A 22,742-nucleotide genomic window follows, 5' to 3' on the forward strand; every position below is an offset into this window, starting at 1 on the left:
AAAAAATATCCTCCCTTACCATGAAGCTATATACCAAAGACGGGGGGCTGTTGCCAAATACCACTCTATCAGGGACCCCTGGACCCACATAGCGCATCTTTGAGCTCCTTCCCATTACGGTAGTAAACACATATTTCAAATTTTCTCTTAGTTCTTCCTCCTTGGAAGAAGTTGGCCTGGCGGGGCCTAGGGTACTCTTACATTTTATTTTCCCTTATTTTATTTCTTTTTCTTATAGTTTAGATGTGGCAATCCCACATGTTACTCTGTTTAGCTGTTGCCCTTCACTGGTTCAACAGGATCATATATTGGAATCTTCTCTCTGCCACGGGGCAACTCCTTCTGTATGATGAACCGTTTATTCTTTTTTATATACCCTGCCTGCGCGCAGAGAATGTCTGTGTATTTCAACTGCTAACTCTTCCAATAAAATGACCTGTTGAGTTAAACAAAAAAACAAAAACAAAAACAAACAAAAAAACACACTCCCACTGAAAATTATGTAATAGAAAATCAACATGGACATCATGATTTTGCTTAAAACTGATGCTATGGCACCATCTTAACTTTTGCATTAAGAGGAAATCCAGCTACCCAAAAACTATTTAGACTTGCACCAGTTTAAAAAAACATCAACCCCCATAAACTGTTGTGAAAACAACAACGAATAAAACTGATTTTTTTTAAAAAATTAGTGTTTGCCCATTGTAAAATCTTTCCTCTCCCTGATATACACTCTGAAATGTATCACTGGTGGTGACATCTTTAGTTCTGCCAGGTGATCTGTATGGGAGGTTCGTTACTGAGAGTTATAAGCATAGAGGGAAATCTTGTTTGGCATTTGGAAAAAAGCCGCAATTTCCAACAATGCAAAAAAAAGTTCAGACAGCAAACTGTCAGGATGTCACACTGTGGGAGGGGTTTGATCACAATATCAGCCATACAGTCCCACCTGATCATCTGTTCGAGAAAAGGTTAAGGCGGATCCGAGATGAAAAACTAACTATAACAAGTAACTTGTCTATATATCTTATCTAAAGTTTGGAGAGTTTACACAGCATATCTAGCTGCAAACAGCTTCAAAAGTTTATGTTTATTTCTGTGATACAATGAGGGCAGCCATGTTCCGTTTGTCACATTGTCACAGGCTGAGGGCTGGAGATGCTATCAGCTTGCCTGTGTGTTCAGGCAATTCAGTCCCCTCTCCTCCTCTCTGCTTCGGAAATCAATGGCTAGTAACCTCCTCCTCCTCCTGCCCAGGCTGAGCTCCCATAAACCCTTGCTACAGTGCCAAGGCTCAAAAGGAGCTGTGGGCGAGGCTTGTTTAGTTTATAGGGAATTAGAGTATTAAAACAAAAAAAAGTATTTGGCTTGAGGAATGCCCTATACACTATATGAAAGGAACACAATTATGCAATGAGTAAAAGTTTCTCGGGTCCACCTTAAGATTTTTCATGGGAAAGTCGGTATCAGCTACGGATTGGAATGAAGTTCAATCCTCCGATAACGTTCCTCTTTAAAGTGGTCCTGAACACTTGCACAGGACACAAGGAAAACAGAGAGAAATGCTCCCTGTGTGTTTTTAGATTTCCCCTCATGTGTAAGTAATAAGTGAAATTTGACAGTCCTGTGCAGACACAGCTAATCTGTGAATACAGGATGTTAACCTGTTCCCTGCTTCCATGATAGCAGAAAGTAGGTACTGCAGATTTATGGAGTTCTGTAAGCTGTAACAAAAATGTTTTTCTTTGAAAGTTATTATGCTGTTGCTTATCTTTAGAGTAGAGAGGGAGTTCTGAGATCAGGCCCGCATTAGTACACACTTCATCTGAGCCAGTTAAGATGGAAAGGACAGAACAGATTTCACTGCTTCTTACACAAATAAAAACAGTGATGAGAGGCAGTCTCCCTTACTTTAAAAAGGTTATTCTAGCCTAAAAATCCATGTTAAATGTCATCACTACACAGGCTATTTTTGTAACTAAATGGCTTTAAAACTATTTTTCAACTTTGTGTTAGAGCACACCTGAAAGGAAATTTTAAATAAAAAAATGAGATTCCTCAGTGGAAGTACATCGGCGCCGGTAGACTTGGGCGCAGGTTACAGCGGTATATAGCTGATCCTGCTTCTGCACAAGTCCAGGCCGATTTAATTACTATTCCCCCTCCAGGCCGACATGGATAGTGGGGGAATAAAATAATTCGGCTTCCAGCGATTGCTGGAGGCCGAATTATTATGTTTTTAAGCAACTTCGGCTCCGTCTTCTGACAGAGCCGACGTTACTAAGCGCTTCAATAGGAATGATTCCTATTGAAGTCTATGGCTGCGCCCAAATCTAGCAGCGCTGAAAAGCACTGCTCCGCTCAGTGGTGGGGAGCCTCAAAATAGTCCAGAGGCCTCCCCGAACATCCTTCAGCCCACCGTTCCAGCACTGGGTCCCTCTAACCCTAACTCAACAAGAGCTAGTCAAAATTTGCCTCTAAGCCATGCTCCCCTCATACACAAACTGCTTTCTTCTATTGGGAATGTGTGGACTACAATTTTGCATAAAGGCCTGGTGCACACCAAAAGCCGCTAGCAGATTTTGAAACGCTTTTTCTTTTTTCTGTAGCGTTTCAGCTAGCATTTTGCGGTTTTGTGAAGCGTTTTTGGTGTAGTAGATTTCATGTATTGTTACAGTAAAGCTGTTACTGAACAGCTACTGTAACAAACAACACCTGGCAAACCAATCTGAAGTGCCGTTTTTCAGAGCGGTTCGCGCTTTTCCTATACTTAGAGACACTGAAGCGAAAAAAATTATGATACTATGATTTGTATGTGTAGTACAGCTAAGAAATAAAACATTAAGATCAGATACATCAGTCTAATTGTTTCTAGTACAGGAAGAGTTGAGAAACTCCAGTTGTTACCTCTATGCAAACAAGCCATTAAGCTCTCCGACTAAGTTAGTCGTGGAGAGGGCTGTTATCTGACTTTTATTATCTCAACTGTAAGTTAACTGTTTACTTTTTCTCTGCTAGAGGAGAGGTCATTACTTCACAGACTGCTCTGAAAGAATCATTTTGAATGCTGAGTGTTGTGAAATCTGCACATATTATAAAATAATGCAATGTTAGAAAAAACACTATATACCTGAAAATAAAAGTATGAGAATATTTTCTTTGCTGCTAATCTTCTAGTAATTATTCATAGTACACAACCAATTCATTATATCATTTTTTTTTTTTTTGCTTCAGTGTCTCTTTAACTTTGAGGCAGAAACGCATCCACAATCCAAAATCTGCAGCAGCCCGGGAGTATGAGTTTCTGCAAAACGCCTCCCGCTCTGGTGTGCACCAGCCCATTGAAATACATTACCCAAGCGGATCTGCACCCGCAAGTGGATCGCAAACCGAAGCAGAACCGCTCTGGTGTGCACTAGGCCATATAGCATGGATGTGTTCATACACGGCCAGAAAAATAAGAGGGTCCTCTGAAACAGGGGTGTGCTCAAGGGGGATCTGGACTATCCAGTCTTCCTATTACTTAATAACTCTGAGGCCTAGGACCCACTAGCAGCACCTTCTAAGCGTTTGTGATTTTAAAAGCTCTTGATAAGGTAATGTTATTTATGGGGGATATTTTTCAAAAATCCCATCCCTCAAGTTGGATCACACACACAGCATTACATTAGCAAGAACTTTACAAATCACAAGCCCAGGACTTGGGCTACATTGCCACTACAGTGCAGCATCCATTACCAAATCTGGTTATATTCAGACACTAGTGCAGACAAATAAATAAGCAGGGCTGCCAGGCAACTGGTAAGGTTTAAAAGGAAATAAATATGGTAGCCTACAGAGCCCTAGTTACAGTTGTCGTTTAACCCCCAGAACCCTGGTTTACAGGAGGTCTTTTCCCCAGGTACTAGCCACTGCATACAGGAACACTGTACAACACCTGCCATTTTAGAAATGCCCTGACCATGGCCTGTATGCAATTCACGTTTTCTCCCTAAATGATAGATTCACACCTTGTCAATATAACACCTTTAAAGCCACCAGCAAGCAGGAAAATACTCAATTTTTATCGTACTTTCCCCAGCTGCTACTTTGCACTTTCAATTGTTCTAAAAATTATTTTAAACAAAAAGGTGAAAAGTTATCTCCTATGAGAAAACTCAAGAGTTAACCGCATATGGGCCCAAGTTTTAAAAGGAGCCTCAAAGTGTACCAGAGATGGTACACGTTTGCCAATTTATACTGGGGCTTCCTCCAGCACTCCATAAGCACCGTGGCTTCCCTCGCCATCCTCTTCAGCCCCTACTTTCGGCGGTATGACTCCCAGTAATCCAGTCAGTTGTTACCAGTCAAGGGCTTCTTCCATGTACGGCTCGGTCGCGCACCCACACTCCTGCCGTGCCCCCGTCCCCTGGAGCGTGCTGCACCTGCGTAGCACTACTGTGCAGGTGAAGAACGCTCCAGGGGAAGGGGGCACGACGAGGAGTACCGCGCATGTGCAGAAGCAGCGACTGCCCAGATTACTAGGACATGTGCAGAAGCAGCGACTGCCCAGATTACTAGGAGCCGTGGCGGCTGAACGGAGGGGTCTAAGAGGACGCCGAGGGACTCAGTGCTGCTCATGGGGCTGGAGTAGGCCCTGGGTAAGTGTAAATTACTGATAATGAACCATCTCAGGTCCACTTTAAGTGAGAGTAATATGAAGGCTGCCATCTTCATTACCTTTTAAACATTGGAAGAAGCCAAGCTGTCACACTGAGCTTTTGGTTTTTAGTTGTTTGTGTGTCAAAAACCTGCAACAAGCATATTGCTTTCACTTCAAAATTCCCTTAACAATTCGGCCCATATCAACATTGCTCAGGTCCTGACCATTTATCCTGCTTCCAGCACATCACGTTCATGAAATTACTGCGTATTTGCTCCCTAATATATCCCACTCTTGCAAATACCATTGTAATGAGAATGCTATTCACTTCAACTGTCAGTGGTTTTAATGTTTTGGCTGCCTAGTGTATCCATGTATGCCTCATTTTTTTCTGATGTACTGTAAGAAAATAGGAAAAAAAAAAAACAGTTGAAACTCATCCCAAGTAAGCTTATTTAACAGCAGTGAACGTTAGAGAGAGCATTCTGACTATAGCATAAAATCTGTAATACCACCCAGGGACCACTGGGTACAGCCAAGATGTGTGGTATGCATGTTAAACATTTCAGGAATAGAAGAAGAAAAAAAAAGTGGAATGGCTGGAATGTTAATCAGTTCTATCACATATGCTAGTTTACAGTCTGTTCATTCGCACAGCACTTTACTTTCTTTAGCTCAAAATAGATCAATAAATAGGAGCCTCATGCAAACTACAGAATCCATGAACAAGTACGGTATGTAAAGTGAAATGATAAATTAACCTGCCTACTCTTCTATTATGGGGAAAAAATGGCTGGAATGTCACTAGTGACACCACATACTTCGAGTGTGTAGAGTCTATTAGGGATGGTCAGTGAGATGCTAATTACAGTTTGCATGCAAATTAAGCCCAGTTGTAACAGACCACTCTAAATCAGGAGCAAAAGCATTTCCATAGTTGAAAAAGAGACACGCATTCATCCATTTAGTTGGCCCTATCCCAAGCTGCATACAATTTATAATACATCTGTATGCCAAAATTATTAGCAACAGTCTGACATATTGTGTAGGTATCATCTAAGGAACTGATGCTCAGCATAGCATATCTGCTGCCTTCAAATCCAATAAACGCAATGTTTTTCATGACAGTGTGAACCAAGCCTTCCTCCCACTTAACCACCAACTTTTTGATGGCTCAGGTTAATTTAAAAATAAACCTCACAGAGCGCTGCAACTGTTTCTTTGAGGTCTGCTCACACATGTAACTATTAATTCTGCTCCCCAAACCTTTATTGCAGCAACTGGGTAACCCACAAAAGTCATTCTTTGGCCTCTGTCAGATGGGAGGCTGAACACTTGCCAAGCAGTTCACGAGCGCCATTGGGGTGGAATAGCAGCGGATAAAACACGACGCGTCAAGTCCTGACAACGCAGCAGCGTTACCTGGAAGCAGAGAACCGCAACATGCTGTATCTGAGCACAGCTACAGCTGCACTCAGATGTGACTCCATGGGATGGCTGCCTGTGCAGCGCCGATTTGATGTGTGACGGACCAGAGCTAAAGACCACGTGGGCAGCAGTCACATGCAGTCAGTGGCTACAGGCAGGCAGACAAAGCCAAGGCCATAGAGGAGCAGGGGCAGAACAACACAGGACAAAATAGCAATAAAATAAAAAAAATAAAAAAATGAGTTGCCGAGATACGATGTGACTGCAGCTGCCCCTTACGGCGCCATCTCAATGCTGTTTATTATGCCAAATTCTCCTCCCACAGCATTCTGGGAGACCAAGTGGTATTTCGACTGGCTTCAGAACACAGTAAAACATTCTGCAGCAATGCACCTACCAGCAGTAAAGATAACGCCAACTGAGTTCAATTTAAGAATGTAAATTGGGGAGGAAAGATTTTATAATGGGCAAAAACAAACTAAAATGATTTATAAAATAATATTGTTAAAAATAAGCAATTTGATTTGTTAAGCTCTATTCAGTAATGTTCCTCTTTAACCTAAATCTGGCCAGACACATTCGATTTTTATCCAGTTTGTTTGATTACTTTGATCCAGTCGGTCAGCCATCTATTACTCCAAACATGCCTGATTATCAATTGATTGGCAAGAATGACTCTGGTGGGAAATCTCTAAAAGAGCGGCAGTGGGGAGTGGTGCTGGTGGTTGAGTAGAGTCATGCTCTGTTCCCAATTGAGCAGAGAACATACCAGAAAAAAAAAAAAATCAGTTCTCCGCTCATTGCTAAGCTGAGACTGGAGGCCTCCTATGTTCACACTTGTCACACTGCAACGGATCCTCGAGATATGTGATAGTAAGTGGACCTATGAAGGGAGCACATGCTGCTCCCTGTGGACCATCAGAATGGACATTATACTGTTTGCTCCCGCTTACCACACCTGCTGTGGAAGACAAGTAGGAATGGAGCCTGATACAACACAGAGCAGTTCAAAGCTTGTGGTTCAAATCAACTCTAAGGCCACATACACACATCAGACCATAGTCTTTGGAAAATGAAAGATCACAGACCAATCTTACCACCCTTCATGTAGTATGAGAGCCATACTCTACACAGTCTTTTCTATGGAGCTGAACTCCACATCAGGAAAAAATCTTGGCAAGATGCTGCACACACAGATGCTGTACAGACACAAAAGATCAGTATCTGCAAAAGATCTGTTCCTGCCAAAAATCCATTCCTGCAAATTGCAATGATAGTCTATGAGATCTGCAGATCATCATACACACATGATTTAACTGACATTCATCTGCAGATCTGAAAATCCATCCTGGTGGATCTGATCTGCAGATGAATGTCAGTTAAATCATGTGTGTATGATGATCTGCAGATCTCATAGACTATCATTGCAATTTGCAGGAATGGATTTTTGGCAGGAACAGATCTTTTGCAGATACTGATCTTTTGTGTCTGTACAGCATCTGTGTGTGCAGCATCTTGCAAAGATTTTTTCCTGATGTGGAGTTCAGCTCCATAGAAAAGACTGTGTAGAGTATGGCTCTCATACTACATGAAGGGTGGTAAGATTGGTCTGTGATCTTTCATTTTCCAAAGACTATGGTCTGATGTCTGTATGTGGCCTTAGGCTCCCTGCACACTGCATGGGATTGAGATTCTTAATTGGTTTTTACATCTGATTCCGATTTTTAATTGTTACTGCCTGCTGCGTTTTTTCCTCCGTTTTTCTGTTGATTGCATTCATGGAAAATTGGATTTGCAAATCGGAATCACAAAACAGATTTGTAGTGTGCAGGGAGCCTTAATCAGATGTCTGCGGAGATGTTATCAAGATCACGTAGACATACAGCAGCAATCACTGCTACCCAATGAATTCTCAGTCTGGAAGTTATGAATCCCTTACCTGTGCCAATTACCAGATGTCCTGCTGAACCTCTGCATTAAACACTCTAAGCCACAGGTGTCAAACACAAGGCCCGTGGGCAGAAAGCAGCCCTCCTTGCCATTTTGTGTGGCCTTCCAGAGCTTTAAATAAGTATCATTGCAAGCAGTAGAAGATCGACAGAACAACCTTTCCATCCAGTAGAGCACACCGGTGACAGTGTTTCAGGATGAAACCTAGTCAGTTTGCGCCGGAGTCCTAGCAACAACCCCCACAGGACCCCTCAAGCAAAATGAACATGTGTCCCCCTCTGGGGATCTAAACTCCCCCGTGTGGCCAGTAACCCCCCCCCCCCCCCCCCACACACACACACACACACACACACACACACACACACACACAATTTACCTAAAGACTATCTGGAAGTGAAGGCCAGTATCCTGCTCTAGACCACATTTCAGCTTGACCCTTTTCTGCTGAAGCAGCACTGAGACAGGTAAGTACTGAACTGCTCCACTGTGCTACTCTGCAATAGGGAAGGGGGGGGGGGGGGGGGGTTGTCAGCTAGTCTTCCATGTTTCCTATAGTTACACCACTTAGTTTAAGACTGTTCATTAAATGTTACATCTTATTTAACGATTTGGCCCACTACTTAGACTAGGTCTTGGATTTTGGCCACTTACATGATTAAGGTTGACACCCCTGCTCTAAAGCCATAGACCCAGAACAAGTATGTCAATTAGTTGCTCTGACTTACGTATGACCCCATGCTTGTTTCACATGTGTGGTTCAAACACTAAGGGCCCTTTTCCATTGGCCACGTTGTGATCAGATTTGCTTATCGCCAGGGCACGAAGCACTTTAGTAGGTGAGGGCTACTTTTTTGCACATTTGATTTTTTTTCAAGGAGAACACTGTATGTGTACATTTTTGCATATTTTCATAGTTTTTGTAGCTCTTTGCACTCGCACGGTTTCTGTACAGCATTATCAGTTTGGTTCAACAATATGTTTTTATTAGGCATATTCTATCTGACATTCTCATGTCAGACCAGGTGATCTTCATATTGTAAGATGTATAGGGTTTTTTTTATCGTTTTTAATCATGAATGTGTTTTTTGCTGTTCAATAAATTTATATTTAGAGTATACAAACAGCCTGTATCTGACTATTTAGTCATATTAACAGGGTCATTTACTTTGGGGGCTCTAGGTCTTTCTATTTGCTTATGTTACATATAGCCCTACAGTAATGAAGCTGTAATTCTTATAGTGCTCTTTTGTGTTTCATAAGGGCATCATTATAGACATAGCAATCCTGGCACCCTTTTTCAACTAGTTTGATTCCATTTTCAAGCAAAGCCTGCTTTTGCATTTAGGAAAATCATGATGTGCGACAAATACAAATGCAGGTTTACACTTCATGCAAGCAGTCAATACTATTGACTCAGAAACGCACATCTGAAGCACAGTACAAAACGCCATGTACCAATGCCCCTACATTTTCCATAGCAACTAACAATTACTGAACAGTTATGAAAATAATTGCCGACTTAAGACAATTAAGAGTACGTCATTGAACACAACCATGAACACAGTGCTTTTATTTTGAAAAGCTGACTTCTGCAGAGCACAGCTGCATACAGGTTTGTTATTTCATCAAAACTAGTGAAAAGAAACACTGGAGTAAAAATGTTAAGGTGCTCGTAGCCAGGGCTGTGGAATGTAAAACAACAACTGGGTACCTATAGTTGGGAAGGGGGAGGAGCGTATGAAATTTTTTTTTAAACAATACTGTAAAATGAAAGATGAAACAAATATCCTCTTACAGATACCGGTAACCGTCATAACCAGTGCCATCTGTTGCAAATCCACAGAGAAAGTTGCACACAATGGGCATGGAAGTTGTTGACCAGCACTGCATAATATACTGGCATATATAAATACAATAAACATTATTATTATCACCCACTGGCCTAGCCCAGAGAGTGTATGAAGAAAAAGTAATAGAGAAAGATTCCCTTCATTTCTCCTGCAGATCAGTTATCTGTATGAGATCAGCATTAAAGGGGAACTGAAGAGAGGTATATGGAGGCTGCCATGTTTATTTCCTTTTAGGCTGGTTTCACACCAGGACGTTGCGTTTTAGGGGACGTTAAGGTCGCATAACGTGCCCCTAACGCAACGCCTGGTGCTCTCTGATGTGGACGTCAGAGTGAGCCGCGTTGTGCAGCTCACTCTGGCATCCGTGATGCCGTGATGCGCACTCTTGGACGCATGCGGCATCACGTGGTCCCGCCGGCCAATTGCCGCAAAGAGCGGCCGCTCAAGGAAGTAAACACTGCATGTCACCGAGTGCAGTGAATATTAGCCATGTGCCCGGCCGCTCTCCGCTCCTTCCCAACTTTACTGAGCATGTGCAAGCAGTCTAACGCGGCTCTGCCGCGTGTAAGGTACTGCATGCAGTACGTTGTGTTATGGCGCAGCGTTACAATGTAACGCAACGTGGGCACTGTGAACAGCCCATTGATTTTTCATTACTGTGCGGTGGGCTGCATTACAGGCTGCTCTAACGTGCGCCTGTAACGTCCCACTGTGAAACCAGCCTTAAAGTTGCCTGGCAGCCCTGTTGATCTTCTGCCTCTAATACGATTAGCCACAGCCCCTGAACAAGCATGCAGCAGATCAGGCGTTTCAGACTTTAAAGTCAGATCTGACAAGACTAGCTGCATGCTTGTTTCTGGTGTTATTCAGATACTTCTGCAGAGAAATAGACCAGCAGGGCTGCCAGGCAACCGGTATTGATTAAAAGGAAATAAATATGGCAGCCTCTGTATACCTCTTACTTCAGTTCTCCTTTATATCCACAGTGCTTTCAGATGTACTCAGATTTAGGTCAATCAAGATGAGATAGAAACCTTCCAAGGGTTTGTTTGGTATTTGGGGGGAGGGGGGGTTAGTACTCTACACAAGTGCCTACGCAGGGCTGTGCATTGGCATAACTTATCGTGCACCACCTGAGAACAAGGGAATCAAATATGCACGCCCCGGTCTCCCCTTACAGACTGAAATGTCCCATTTTAGAGCTAAAGGAACTGTACCCTCATTCATGTTAGCAGCAATGGTAGGGTAATGCACCAAATTGCCTAACCTGTAATTCTTGGGATTTTTCTCTAAAAGCAGGCACCATGTACAGTGGCTTGCAGACGTATTCGGCTCCATTGAAGTTTTCCACATTTTGTCACATTACTGCCACAAACATGAATCAATTTTATTGGAATTCCACGTGAAAGACTAATAGAAAGTGGTGTATATGTGAGAAGTGGAACGAAAATCACATGATTCAAAAAAATGTTTACAAATAACTGCAAAGTGGGGTTTGCGTAATTATTCAGTCCCCTTTGGTCTGAGTGCAGTCAGTTGCCCATAGACATTGCCTGAGGAGTGCTAATGACTAAATAGAGTGCACCTGTGTGTAATCTAATGTCAGTACAAATACAGCAGCTCTGTGACGGCCTCAGAGGTTGTCTAAGAGAATATTGGGAGCAACACCACCATGATGAAGTCCAAAGAACACACCAGACAGGTCAGGGATAAAGTTATTGAGAAATTTAAAGTAGGCTTAGGCTACAAAGAGATTTCCAAAGCCTTGAACATCACACAAAGCACTGTTCAAGCGATCATTCAGAAATGGAAGGGGTATGGCACAACTGTAAACTTACCAAGACAAGACCATCCACCTAAACTCACAGGCCGAACAAGGAGAGCGCTGATCAGAAATGCAGTCAAGAGGCCCATGGTGATTCTGGACGAGCTGCAGAGATCTACAGCTCAGATGGAGCAATCTGTCCATAGGATAACTATGAGTCATGCTCTACACAAAGTTGGCTTTTATGGAAGAGTGGCAAGAAGAAAGCCATTGTTAACAGAAAAGCATAAGAAGTCCCATTTGCAGTTTGCCACAAGCCATGTGGGGGACACAGCAAACATGTGGAAGAAGGTGCTCTGGTCAGATGAGACCAAAATGGAACTTTTTGGCCAAAATGCAAAGCGCTATGTGTGGCAGAAAACTAACACTGCACATCACTCTGAACACACCATCCCCACTGTCAAATATGGTGGTGGCAGCATCATGCTCTGGGGGTGCTTCTCTTCAGCAGGGACAGGGAAGCTGGTAAGAGTTGATTGGAAGATGTGTGGAGCCAAATACAGGGTAATCTTGGAAGAAAACCTCTTGGAGCCTGCAACAGACTTGAGACTGGGGCGAAGGTTCACCTTCCAGCAGGACAACAACCCTAAACATAAAGCAATGGAATGGTTTAAAACAAAACACATCCATGTGTTAGAATGGCCCAGTGAAAGTCCAGCTCTAAATCCAATCGAGAATCTGTGGCAAGATCTGAAAAACTGGTGTTCACAAACGCTGTCCATCTAATCTGACTGAGCTGGAGCTGTTTTGCAAAGAAGAATGGGCAAGGATTTCAGTCTCTAGATGTGCAAAGTTGGTAGAGACATACCCTAAAAGACTGGCAGCTGCAATTGCTGTAAAATGTGGTTTTACAAAGTATTGACTCAGGGGGCTGAATAATTACGCACACCCCACTTTGCAGTTATGTGTAAAAAATATTTGGAATCATGTATGATTTTCGTTCCACTTCTCACGTGTACACCACTTTGTATTGGTCTTTCACGTGGAATTCCAATAAAATTGATTCATGTTTGTGGCAGTAATGTGACAAAATGTGGAAAACTTCAAGGGGGCCGAATACTTTTGCAAGCCACTGTACCTACAGATTTCAAACTGCTGAACTTTGACAGTGATGAAATGACTAGAGGTGGCCATACACGCGTAGATTGACACTCAATGTGGAAGGCACTCCGCTCCGTCATCAGTCTCCCAGCGACAATCGCCGCTAGAAGACTGTTAGACGGCACCGTCCATTTACACTGTACAGCACTGCAACCGTGTGACACTGTACCCGATGCAATGCTCTCATTTTCCCCAAGCATCTGACTGCAGTTTGTTTTTGTTTTTTCAGATCAACACAAGTAACTGCATAACTATGCTTGGTTCACACTTGCAATGGGTCGGAGCGAAAAGTTCTGTGCCTGCTCTATTTACTCCTCCCGTTTGCATCTGAATGGGGTACATTTCCACCATAAGGCTCTATAGCAAACGTATCCAGAAGGAAAAACAGCAATTCGAGGCGTTACTGTAATGCAGCAAACAGATACTCAAAAAAAAAAAATAATATAGCAAGTGGAAGCACAAGCTTTTTTTTTTTTTTTTTTTTTTTTTATAAATAAAGCTGTTTATTAGCAACTTACGATAAGCAAGAGAAAGGACAGAAACATGAATACTCATGAACATTTGAATAGATCTCTCCTATGATGAAATAGGTGGAGTGGTCTCAGATCTATTTGCATATCTGTTGCTATGCTGCAGAAAACATACCAAAACAGGCAGGTTTTCTTTACAAGTGGGTACAGAGCTTAAAGCAGCCCATACACTCAGCCGATTTTCTGGCCGACCGATCGATCGCGATCGATCGCAAATCGGTTGGCCAATCGACCGATCGACGGCCGATTTCGATCGATTTCGATGGATTTCCATCGAACTTGCAGGGTGGAAAATTTAGGTCGATCTGATGAGATTGCTTATCAGTTTGCATTGGCCTTAATGGAAATCTGATGGCAAAAAAATGCCATCAGATCGAATTTCAACAGATTTCAAACTGAAATCTATTGGAATTCTATTCTGGTAAAAAATGTTCTAAAAACGCATCAGATAGATCATCAGATGCATTTCTTATCTGTCTGCTGCCAATCTGACGAGTGTATGGGCACCTTTACTCTGCCTGGTACACACATAATTTTTGCCACTCACAGGCCAAATTTTAAAACCTCCATGTAGTCGTAGAGTTTGCCTACTGTTCACAGTATTCAGAATCGGACGGCCCTCATGTTACAAGGAAATAGCAAAAATTGGCTAATCAAAACGGGATTTGTGTACACACCCTAAACCCCGTGCGGCGTGGGTAAATTTGGCTGAACCAATGACAAAACTATCCGGCAAACCATTCAAAATGTGGCCATCACTTTTTAAATCTTATAGCATGCGTACAAGATTTTATCATGCAGTTTTTAAGTTTAATTTAGAGATGGTCAAATACAGACAAACAGGTTCCAGTCCAAGAGATTGTAAGTTGAAGTTGTTTGTAAGTTGAGTCCTGTGTTAAAGAGAACCCAAGGTGGATCTTTGGGGGGTAGATGGGACACCGAGCCCTGCAGATCAGGTAGCCTACTTTTTTTCCTTACGTTTTTGAGCCCTCTGGATTTGGACATTTAATATAAACTCTGTATTTTGTTTTCAATGTGCTTTTTAAGTGTTTTTAAGTAATTATAACAGTTTATACAATACTGTAGCATTTAACAAAAATATGTAATACAAAAAAAAAAAAAAATCAGTATTGTATATTTTGTACATAGAGACAACTTTATCTCTGAAACATTGTAACTCAAATCGTTTGTAAAGTAGGGTACAATATAGGAAACAATTTTACATCAAAACAGGCATACAGTTGAATACTTTTTGTTCTTCCAAATCCAATGCATAAATAAGCAAATTACTAATATCCAAATTTTGGTTCAACAGGAAACAAGATTTGATGGGGCAGAACTTTTCATAGGCCAAGCAGATTCAAAAGTATTGACAGTTTGAAAACATAACATAACCCTTTACTGTTTCTTCCCAGGCAGTTTCTGAAAATGATTAGAAAAGTTTCAGTTCAGCAGCCACCAATTCTGTGCAGAACTGGAATTTGCATAAATCAAACAGGTTTTATTTCCCCCCCCCCCCCCCCCCCAATGTCATATAGACTTGCTGCCAATGTACCTAGTATTAACTGTATGTCATCTGCACAATAGCAATGCTCATCTTAGGCTAGTAAACTTTCATGCTTTTTTTTTTTTATTTAGAAATTAAAATAAACATGTAACAATACAAAATAAAAAGGAGCCACTGTTAAGCATACTGCCTGTTGAGACCAGATGGGAACCACACGCAAAAAAGAAACTTCTGCTAGCCACATATTTGGGGCTCATTCACACTAGAGGCGGTTTTGGCCTTTTTTAAAAGCGCAGGCGATAAAAAAAAAAAATCTCCCCCAAAATGCTTGTGCAATGAATGTCTATGAGAAGGTTCATATCAGCGCGGTTCATGTGCTGTGCGTTCAACAAAGTGGTGCCTGAGCCATTTTTTGGGGCGATTTTGCTACAATGAAAGGTATAAGAAGACCGCTAAGCGCTCACAAAATCGCTTTGTAGGGCGATTGAGTTTTAAAGAATAAATACATTGTATGAATTATTTTCCGGGTCAAAGAGTACACTTCCTGACTTGTGTCAGAAGGTGAATTAAAAAAATTGCTCGGGAAAAACGCTTTTCACAAAAATGGAACGCCCACCCAAGTGCCGGGAATCTGGGGGGGGGGGGGGGTGAGTGTAACACGGTGTGAACAAGGCCAAAGACTGGTTGATTTGATAACATGATAGCAACCAAGACTCAAACAGAGTACTGAAGAATAATTATATCAAATGTTCTCCTTTTAGGCTGCTTACACACCAAGACGTTACAGGCGCACGTTAGTGCGCCTGTAACGCTCCCCCAACGCACAGCAATGTAACACAAGTGGGCTGTTCACACATGTAACGCTGAAAGTTCTCCGCAAAGTGCAGCATGCTACGGCGTTGGAGCGGCTATAGCCGCGTTAGACTGTTTGCACATGCGCAGTGGGGGGCGGAGAGGAGGCGGGGAGAGCCAGCTACAGTAGCCGCGCACATGGCTACTTAATATTCACTGCACTGGCGGGCGCTGAGGAGAGACTCTGGGAGACATTATAGGAATCGAGCCGCCTAACGCGGCTCACTCTACCGTCGGCTCTTGCAGCACCATACGTTGTGTTAGGTGCACGTTATGCGACCTTAACGTAGCACCTAACGCAACGTCTTGGTGTGCAAGTATCCTTAGGCCTTGTTCACATCATAAAAATCGCAAGCACTCATTTTACTGCACATTTTTTTTGTGGCTCCCAAGGCTTACCTGTGCGTTAGGGATTTTTTGTAAAGCGCTTTACTAAACGCTTTTGCAGAGCGATTCATTTTTTTAACTTTCTAACGTCAGTCAAGAAGTGAACTCTTTCACCCGGGAATGAATAAATACAATGTATTTATTCATGCAAGCGCTGGGGAAATCGCTATACAAAGCACTTTTATAAGCACTTTGCAATTTCCCTATACTATCCATTATAGGCAAGTTGCCCCAAAAATAGTACAGGCAGTGCTTCGGTGAGCAAAACGGAATCTAACCGCTCATATGTGAACACTCTCATAGGGAATCATTGCACAAGCGCTTTTAAGGCGATTTTAAAAATTGCTGGCAGTTTAAAAAAAAAAAAAAAAAAAAAAAGCTGAAGGTGTGAACAAGACCCTTAAGGTGCGTACACACGCACTACTACATGCAACTACGGGTCCGCCTGGGCGGTCTTTAGCCGACAGTATGCGCATGTGTACGCGCTGTAGGCGGACTGATAAGGCTGTTTTTGAACAATCCGCTTAGCGGATCGATCAGAAATAGCCTTATCAGTCCGCCAACAGCACGTACACATGCACTACTGTCGGCTGAAGGTCCGCCAAGCGGGAGGGTCCAGCGGACTAGTCGTTGCCGGCAGTAGTGCGTGTGTACGCACCTTTAGGGAGAAGTAGGTTCAGAAAATACTGACTGCACTGGATCAAATGGATTAAAACAAATAAAAGCCAAGACAGTTCACAAAGACGACATCTATGTGTAGCTGCGTCAAACAGCCAGTTTTCATCAAATCAGCTGCATACATTGTAAGTACAGTGTACTTTAACAAACTGTGTTACAACAATACACCGGCTGTGCCCTGTATATAACACTGCAATGCATGGGGGGGGGGGGGGAGAACCACAAAGTTCCGGGTGCAAACAATTAGGGCGCACAAAAGAATACAGCATGCACAGCATCCTTACAATGTGACAATGGGCTGTATTCTCAAAGACTTCCCGCATGCGGTAAAGTACATGCGGGAAGTTTGCGACCAAAATACCGTCAAGTTGAAATGTTCTGCATGTTTTTTCCGCATGCGGAAAAAGTGCGGTAAAAGTGCGGGATTCATGCGGAAAAATTTCCGCAAAAGTCGGTATTTTCCGCAATAAAAAAATCAATTCTCAAAAATGTTCAGGCGCATCATTTCGTCGTTATTTACCGATTTTTTAATCACCTACAAATAGTAGGTGATATATTCCGCATCCCATTGACTTTAATGAAGTGTGGAGGCTTAAAGAGTCTGAAGCGAGAATAAATCTCACTTCAGACCTCATAAATAGCAGGGGCATGTATGCCCCTGCTAAAACACCGCTATCCCGCGGCTTAACGGGGGTCCCTGATCCCACAAATCCCCTCGGTGCAGCGGGGGAGCGATTCCTGGTTGGGGCAGGGCTAACCGCCGCAGCCCTGCCCCACGCGCGTCTGTCATCGCGTATCTCCGCCTCTCCCCCGCCCCTCTGTCTTCCTTCACTGAGAGGGGCGGGGAGAGGCAGCAATGCGCCGCTGATAGACGCGACTGGAGGCAGGGCTGCGGCGGTTAGCCCTGCCTCCAGGAGCGACCAAATGTACGACCAAGTCGTGCGGGGGGGGGGGATTTGGGGGTGAAGGGACCCCCGTTTAGCGGCGCGATAGCGGCGGTTTAGCAGGGGCACACATACCCCTGCTAACTTTGAGCTCTGAAGCGAGATTTATTCTCGCTTCAGAGTCTCTTTAAGGGCTGTGCTTGGTGGACTTTTTTTTTTAAACACTTTTTCATGCGGCCTTTTTACCGCATGATTCCCGCATGAATAATGGCTGTTTCCGCATCTTTTTTCCCGCATGCGGAAAATATTAGTGAATGTGGAAAAAATGCGGAGTTTACCGCTGGCAGATATATAGCGGTAAAATTTTGCTGTGTTTTTGCCTGTTAGTGAATAGAGCCCAATGTGTCAGCAGCATTCACACAGACTTGCAACACTTCTTTCCCAGGTAATGAGTCATTACAGTAAAGATACACACAATGAGAAGCTAGAAATCTGTCTTGTCAATGCGTATGAACTGCTGAATAAGCCAATGATAAACAGAGAGATGAGAAGTCTTGGAGATATTGAGTACAGATCCATACACTGTTGCTATGGTTTCCAGAAAACATACTGTATTTAGCTGCTGGAGGCTTCAATGATGAAAGCCCTTTAATTACTACGAAAGGATGTGTAGCAGTACCTGTTCTAACCTTTTTAATTAAAAGCAGAGTTCTTCTTTAAAATGTATAAATCTGTAAATGGCACTAAAACTGTCATGTATGTACGTATATATATTAACACAGAATTTGGAACAATAGTCTTACGATAAGATTTATAGATCACACTTAAAGGTGCCCATACATATAGTGATGATGGGCAGATTAAACCAAACAACAGATCTCATACATTGCAAGTCAATTCCTTATTGATTTAATCAAAAACTATCAGGAATCGGCCTTGTGACACCACATCTGCAGTCATTCCCCCAATGTTTTATGTACCCCCCCCCCCCCCCCGTCTGGGCATGTGCACTTTACCTGTCCGCTGTCCCCAAATGTCTGCACTGTTTTTCTGCATTGGCACACCAACCACTTTATTGCACGTGGGGCGTGTGTGTATGTGTGCGATACCACACTTGTTCAATCTGCCAGTAGTCACATGGGGCTTCAATGCAGGAATACAGTGTGGATACAGCAATGGACACTGGGGATGGCGCAACAGGTAAGGTATGAATGCACGGACACGGGGTACATAAAACATTAGGAAGGTCAGTGGCTGAAGGTTTCCGTCACTCATTGTTTGCGATTATTACATGCCGTTAACGCACACATCAGTCCGAGATTTCCCAGCATGTCCAATTGATACATTTAACCAATTTCAGCACGGATACAATAATAATGATCTAATCTAATGGTTAATCGACAGATGTATGGCCACTTTAACATGATCTACATAAAGATGCAGAAAGAAAAAGACTCCACAAAAGCTACTTACAGAGCTGCATTTCAGTGGAAGAAACAGATCTGCAGGCTCCCCTTTGAGCTGAGGTATGCTTGCAGAGCTGAGAGTGGAGCCTGAGGCACAGCCACACTGCTGCTTAGTGTAGCAAGGCTCTCATTGCACAGAGAGAGCATTACAGAGAGCCCTCCCTCATTCTCCTCCTCCCTCTCCACTTCTGCTTCCAGGGCTGATGCTCCCTCCTCCCTCCACCACACACACAATATCCATGACGTCTCTTTTATTTCCAGCACATCCAAATCGCATTTCCCTGACTTTTTAACGACATGGTAACAAGTCACCCCGATACTGCCAACATCATGTAAAAGCCCCCCTAGGCAGACAGCAATCTAGGACCCCCATCTGCCACCAGAGAGGCAAAGCAAGCATATTGCACGCACTATACATCAGTGGAAGGTACAAAAAATGCGGGAAATTCAATTTTATTTCACTGAGCGAAAATATAAGGTAATAAAAAAACTTTTCCTGGGCAGCAGGAAAGACTCACCAGATTCTGGTAAGTTCTGGCGTGCTCCTTGCCCGTCCAGTCCACCCTACTCGGCAGGAGCTGCAATAAGAGAACAGAGGCAGAACGAGGGTCGATTAGCTGCACACCTCCTGCTCAAATCGCATCAAAAACCACTTATATTTATATTCATTTGTAAATGAGACTCGTGGCTGCAGCGTCAGAGGAGAGCTGCCTCTCGCCCTGTGATCAGCCTGCGGCCGCCGCTCCTCCAACCCCTATATGTCAGCAGCCTGCAATCCACTGACACGGGGGTCCACTGACATGGGGGAGCCAGGCTGCAGCCCCCCAATACTCCAGCCATGGCTCCCACGCCCCCTACTAATCGCTGCCTGGCTGGGAGGGGGAGGAGCGGCAGCCTCGGATCCTTGCCATTAATTCTCTTGTTGTCTTGGGAGAACAAGCTCGGTGCGGGCTGCATAAGGGGGGCAGTGTGACATATTGTGGGGTCCGCACACCTCCACACGGGCTCAGATCTAGGGGGTACCCCAGTATCAGTCATCTCCCCCAGCCTGGATCCCCCCAGCTCACCTCCTTCTTCTCTACTTCTCGGATCAGGACCTGCGGAGAGAAAACATAGGGGGTCACTCAGTCACAGTGGCCAGTGTGTCACCCCCCAGCCCCCCCTCATCATCCGCACACATAGGGGGGCTCGCACAGTGCTGAGCCTGAAGCAAGCGGACCCACCCCCTTCCCAGGCTGATGGGATACCTGAGCCGCCTCCTGGCAGGGTCCATCTTCCAAGAATCTGGCAACGAGGAAATAGAGCTCTGCAAGACACAGAAACAGATGATGAGCGGACATACACACCGCCGTGCTGTATACATCCATGCACGATGTATTGTGTATCGCTGATGGGGGCTGGGAGGGCTGCTCGTACCAGATCTCAGCTCCATGCTCTGCTGGTTGCTGGAGGAGGACATGTTGGGGTGGCTGGGGATCCCCCCCCTCCTGTACTGCTGCCGCCGGAGCGGTTCCCCGGGCCCTGCCCCTGGAGCTGTCAGCTCTACAGCAGGAAGGAGAAAGAGAAGCCTCCGCTCTCCACCATGCAAAGCCAGGCGGAGGGAGGAGGAACAACAAGCCACAGAGAGAGAGAGAGAGCCTCACTCCCCGTGGTGGTATCCCTCCGCCCAGCACTGAAGAAGACAAGAAAAAAGTCCCCAACGTACTATTTTTTATTTTTTTTTCCTAGCAGAGCTGATCTGAATAACTTCCACCTACTTGGAAACCCCCCAGAATTTATAAGCAGCAACCTTGTATTCTCATAGGGATTATAATTATTATGTGTACTCCCACTGCTTGCCAGTTCAGATGGAAAATAACAGTTGAAAAAATAGTATTTTATTATATTCTATCTAATGTTCTGTTCTAGAACCACTGTTTTATTACCTATTTTTGCGCAGTTGGCTTAATAACGTAACATATTCTGTTAGGTGTGATGTATAAGTCGAGCAAATACATATTTAGCACTTTTTATATAAAGGTGCCCACTAGTGATACAATCTTGATTGTACAATCTTTCCAAATCTAAATAGTATAAGGGTAAAATGAGTAAATGTACTTTGGATACTTAAAGTGACACTTAAGTAAAAAAAAAAAAAAAGAGTTTTACTCACCTGGGGCTCTCCTCAGCCCCCTGCAGCTGATCGGTGCCCTCGCCGTGTCCCTCCGATCCTCCTGTACCCGCTGGCGGCCACTTCCGGTTTCGCCGTCACTGTCTGTCAGGCTGGGAACGCGAAGAATCACTCGCGTTCCCAGCCTGACGGACAGTGACAGTGAAACTGGAAGTGGCCGCCGGCGAGGACAGGAGGATCGGAGGGACATGGCGAGGGCACCGATCAGCTGCAGGGGGCTGAGTAAAGCCCCAAGTGAGTAAAACTCATTTTTTTTTACTTAAAGGGGTTCTTTCGCGAAAAAAGTAGGCAGTTAAAAAATGTGACAGATGACAGGTTTTGGGCCAGTCCATTTTTTTAAGGGGGATTCTCAGGGCTTACTTTGTTTTCAACAGCATATCCTGAACAACATTTGCAAAATTTAACTGACGTAATAGTGTGCAAGTGATTAGGGAGGCCGGCTGGTATCTTGCTATTTTGGCCGTTAAACTGTTGTTCAGGAAATGCTGTTGAAAACAAAGAAAGCCCTGAGAATCCCCCTTAAAAAGATGTATTGGCCCAAAACCTGTCATCTGTCACATTTTTTAACTGCCTACTTTTTTCGCGAAAGAACCCCTTTAAGGTTACCTTTAAGGTAGTTTCTCATATTACAGTGAAGTGGTAAGATTGTACAATCAAGATTGCATCATTAATGGTCACCTTTAAAGTGTACTAAATAACAACAATAAATAACATTTGTAAAGTTTTCATTATAATATAAAGATTTTATACTCACCGGGGGCTTCCTCCAGCGCCATGAGCACGGAGGCGTCCCTCACCGTCTTCCTGGGTGCCTCCGTTCAGCCGCAATCAGTCTCGTAATCCTGAGCAGTCACGCCAGTCAGCTCTTCTGCGCATGCGCTGCCCTTCATAATACTTTATTTTACAGAAACAGGTAGACATTTTTAATCAGACACACAAAACCTCTGATGAACTTGTCCACTTTCTTGATGACAAAACAAAATCATAATGCCAAGTAATGATTTTATTAGTAATGGAAAAAAATGATCAAGGGTATAGATACATTGTTCTGGTCTTGATGCTGAATTATTGAAGTGTGCCAGAGACAGGAAAAAAAAGATTTATACATACCTGGGGCTTCCTCCTCCTTCCTGGTGGCCACGGGAGAGATGCATAGAGAGCGCACTAAATCTTGCGCAGACTGGCCGCGACTGGAGGAAGTTACAGGACGCGGTACCAGAGCTGCAGGCAGCAAAGGACAGCAGCGTGGGAGCGATCCGTGCATATGGGGCTGGAAGAAGCCCCAGGTATGTATAAATCTTTTATTATTTTTATGTCTGGTTTCCTTTAAAGTGGAATTTCTAACATTTTTCCTTTTTTTATTTAGAACAGTTGGGGAAAGGCTAGAATCTGTTTATATTGTTGTCTGTGTTGCTTTTGGAGACTAATTCTCACACTTGCTCCCTGTGAATGTAGGACCTGACTGAGAA

General features: G+C 43.7%; 1 protein-coding gene across 3 annotated transcripts in view; it reads right to left on the bottom strand.

Moving 5' to 3' along the window:
• The window catches only part of PHIP (pleckstrin homology domain interacting protein), a 156,250-nt gene extending 135,542 nt beyond the window's left edge, over positions 1–20,708 (bottom strand). For 2 of the 3 annotated variants that reach the window (XM_068281525.1, XM_068281524.1), the window contains exons 1-4: positions 20,520–20,708; positions 20,351–20,409; positions 20,171–20,200; positions 19,622–19,681 (exon numbers count right to left, since the gene is read on the bottom strand). In XM_068281525.1, the coding sequence (XP_068137626.1) occupies positions 19,622–19,681; positions 20,171–20,200; positions 20,351–20,409; positions 20,520–20,562 (192 nt within the window). In that variant the 5' untranslated portion in view covers positions 20,563–20,708. The remainder of the gene's footprint in view (positions 1–19,621; positions 19,682–20,170; positions 20,201–20,350; positions 20,410–20,519) is intronic. The other variant, XM_068281526.1, reaches the window with a different exon arrangement.
• Positions 20,709–22,742: the final 2,034 nt, after the last annotated feature.

This window comes from Hyperolius riggenbachi, chromosome 4 (assembly GCF_040937935.1).
Source record: "Hyperolius riggenbachi isolate aHypRig1 chromosome 4, aHypRig1.pri, whole genome shotgun sequence".
In the NCBI taxonomy this organism is placed as follows: Eukaryota; Metazoa; Chordata; class Amphibia; order Anura; family Hyperoliidae; genus Hyperolius; species Hyperolius riggenbachi.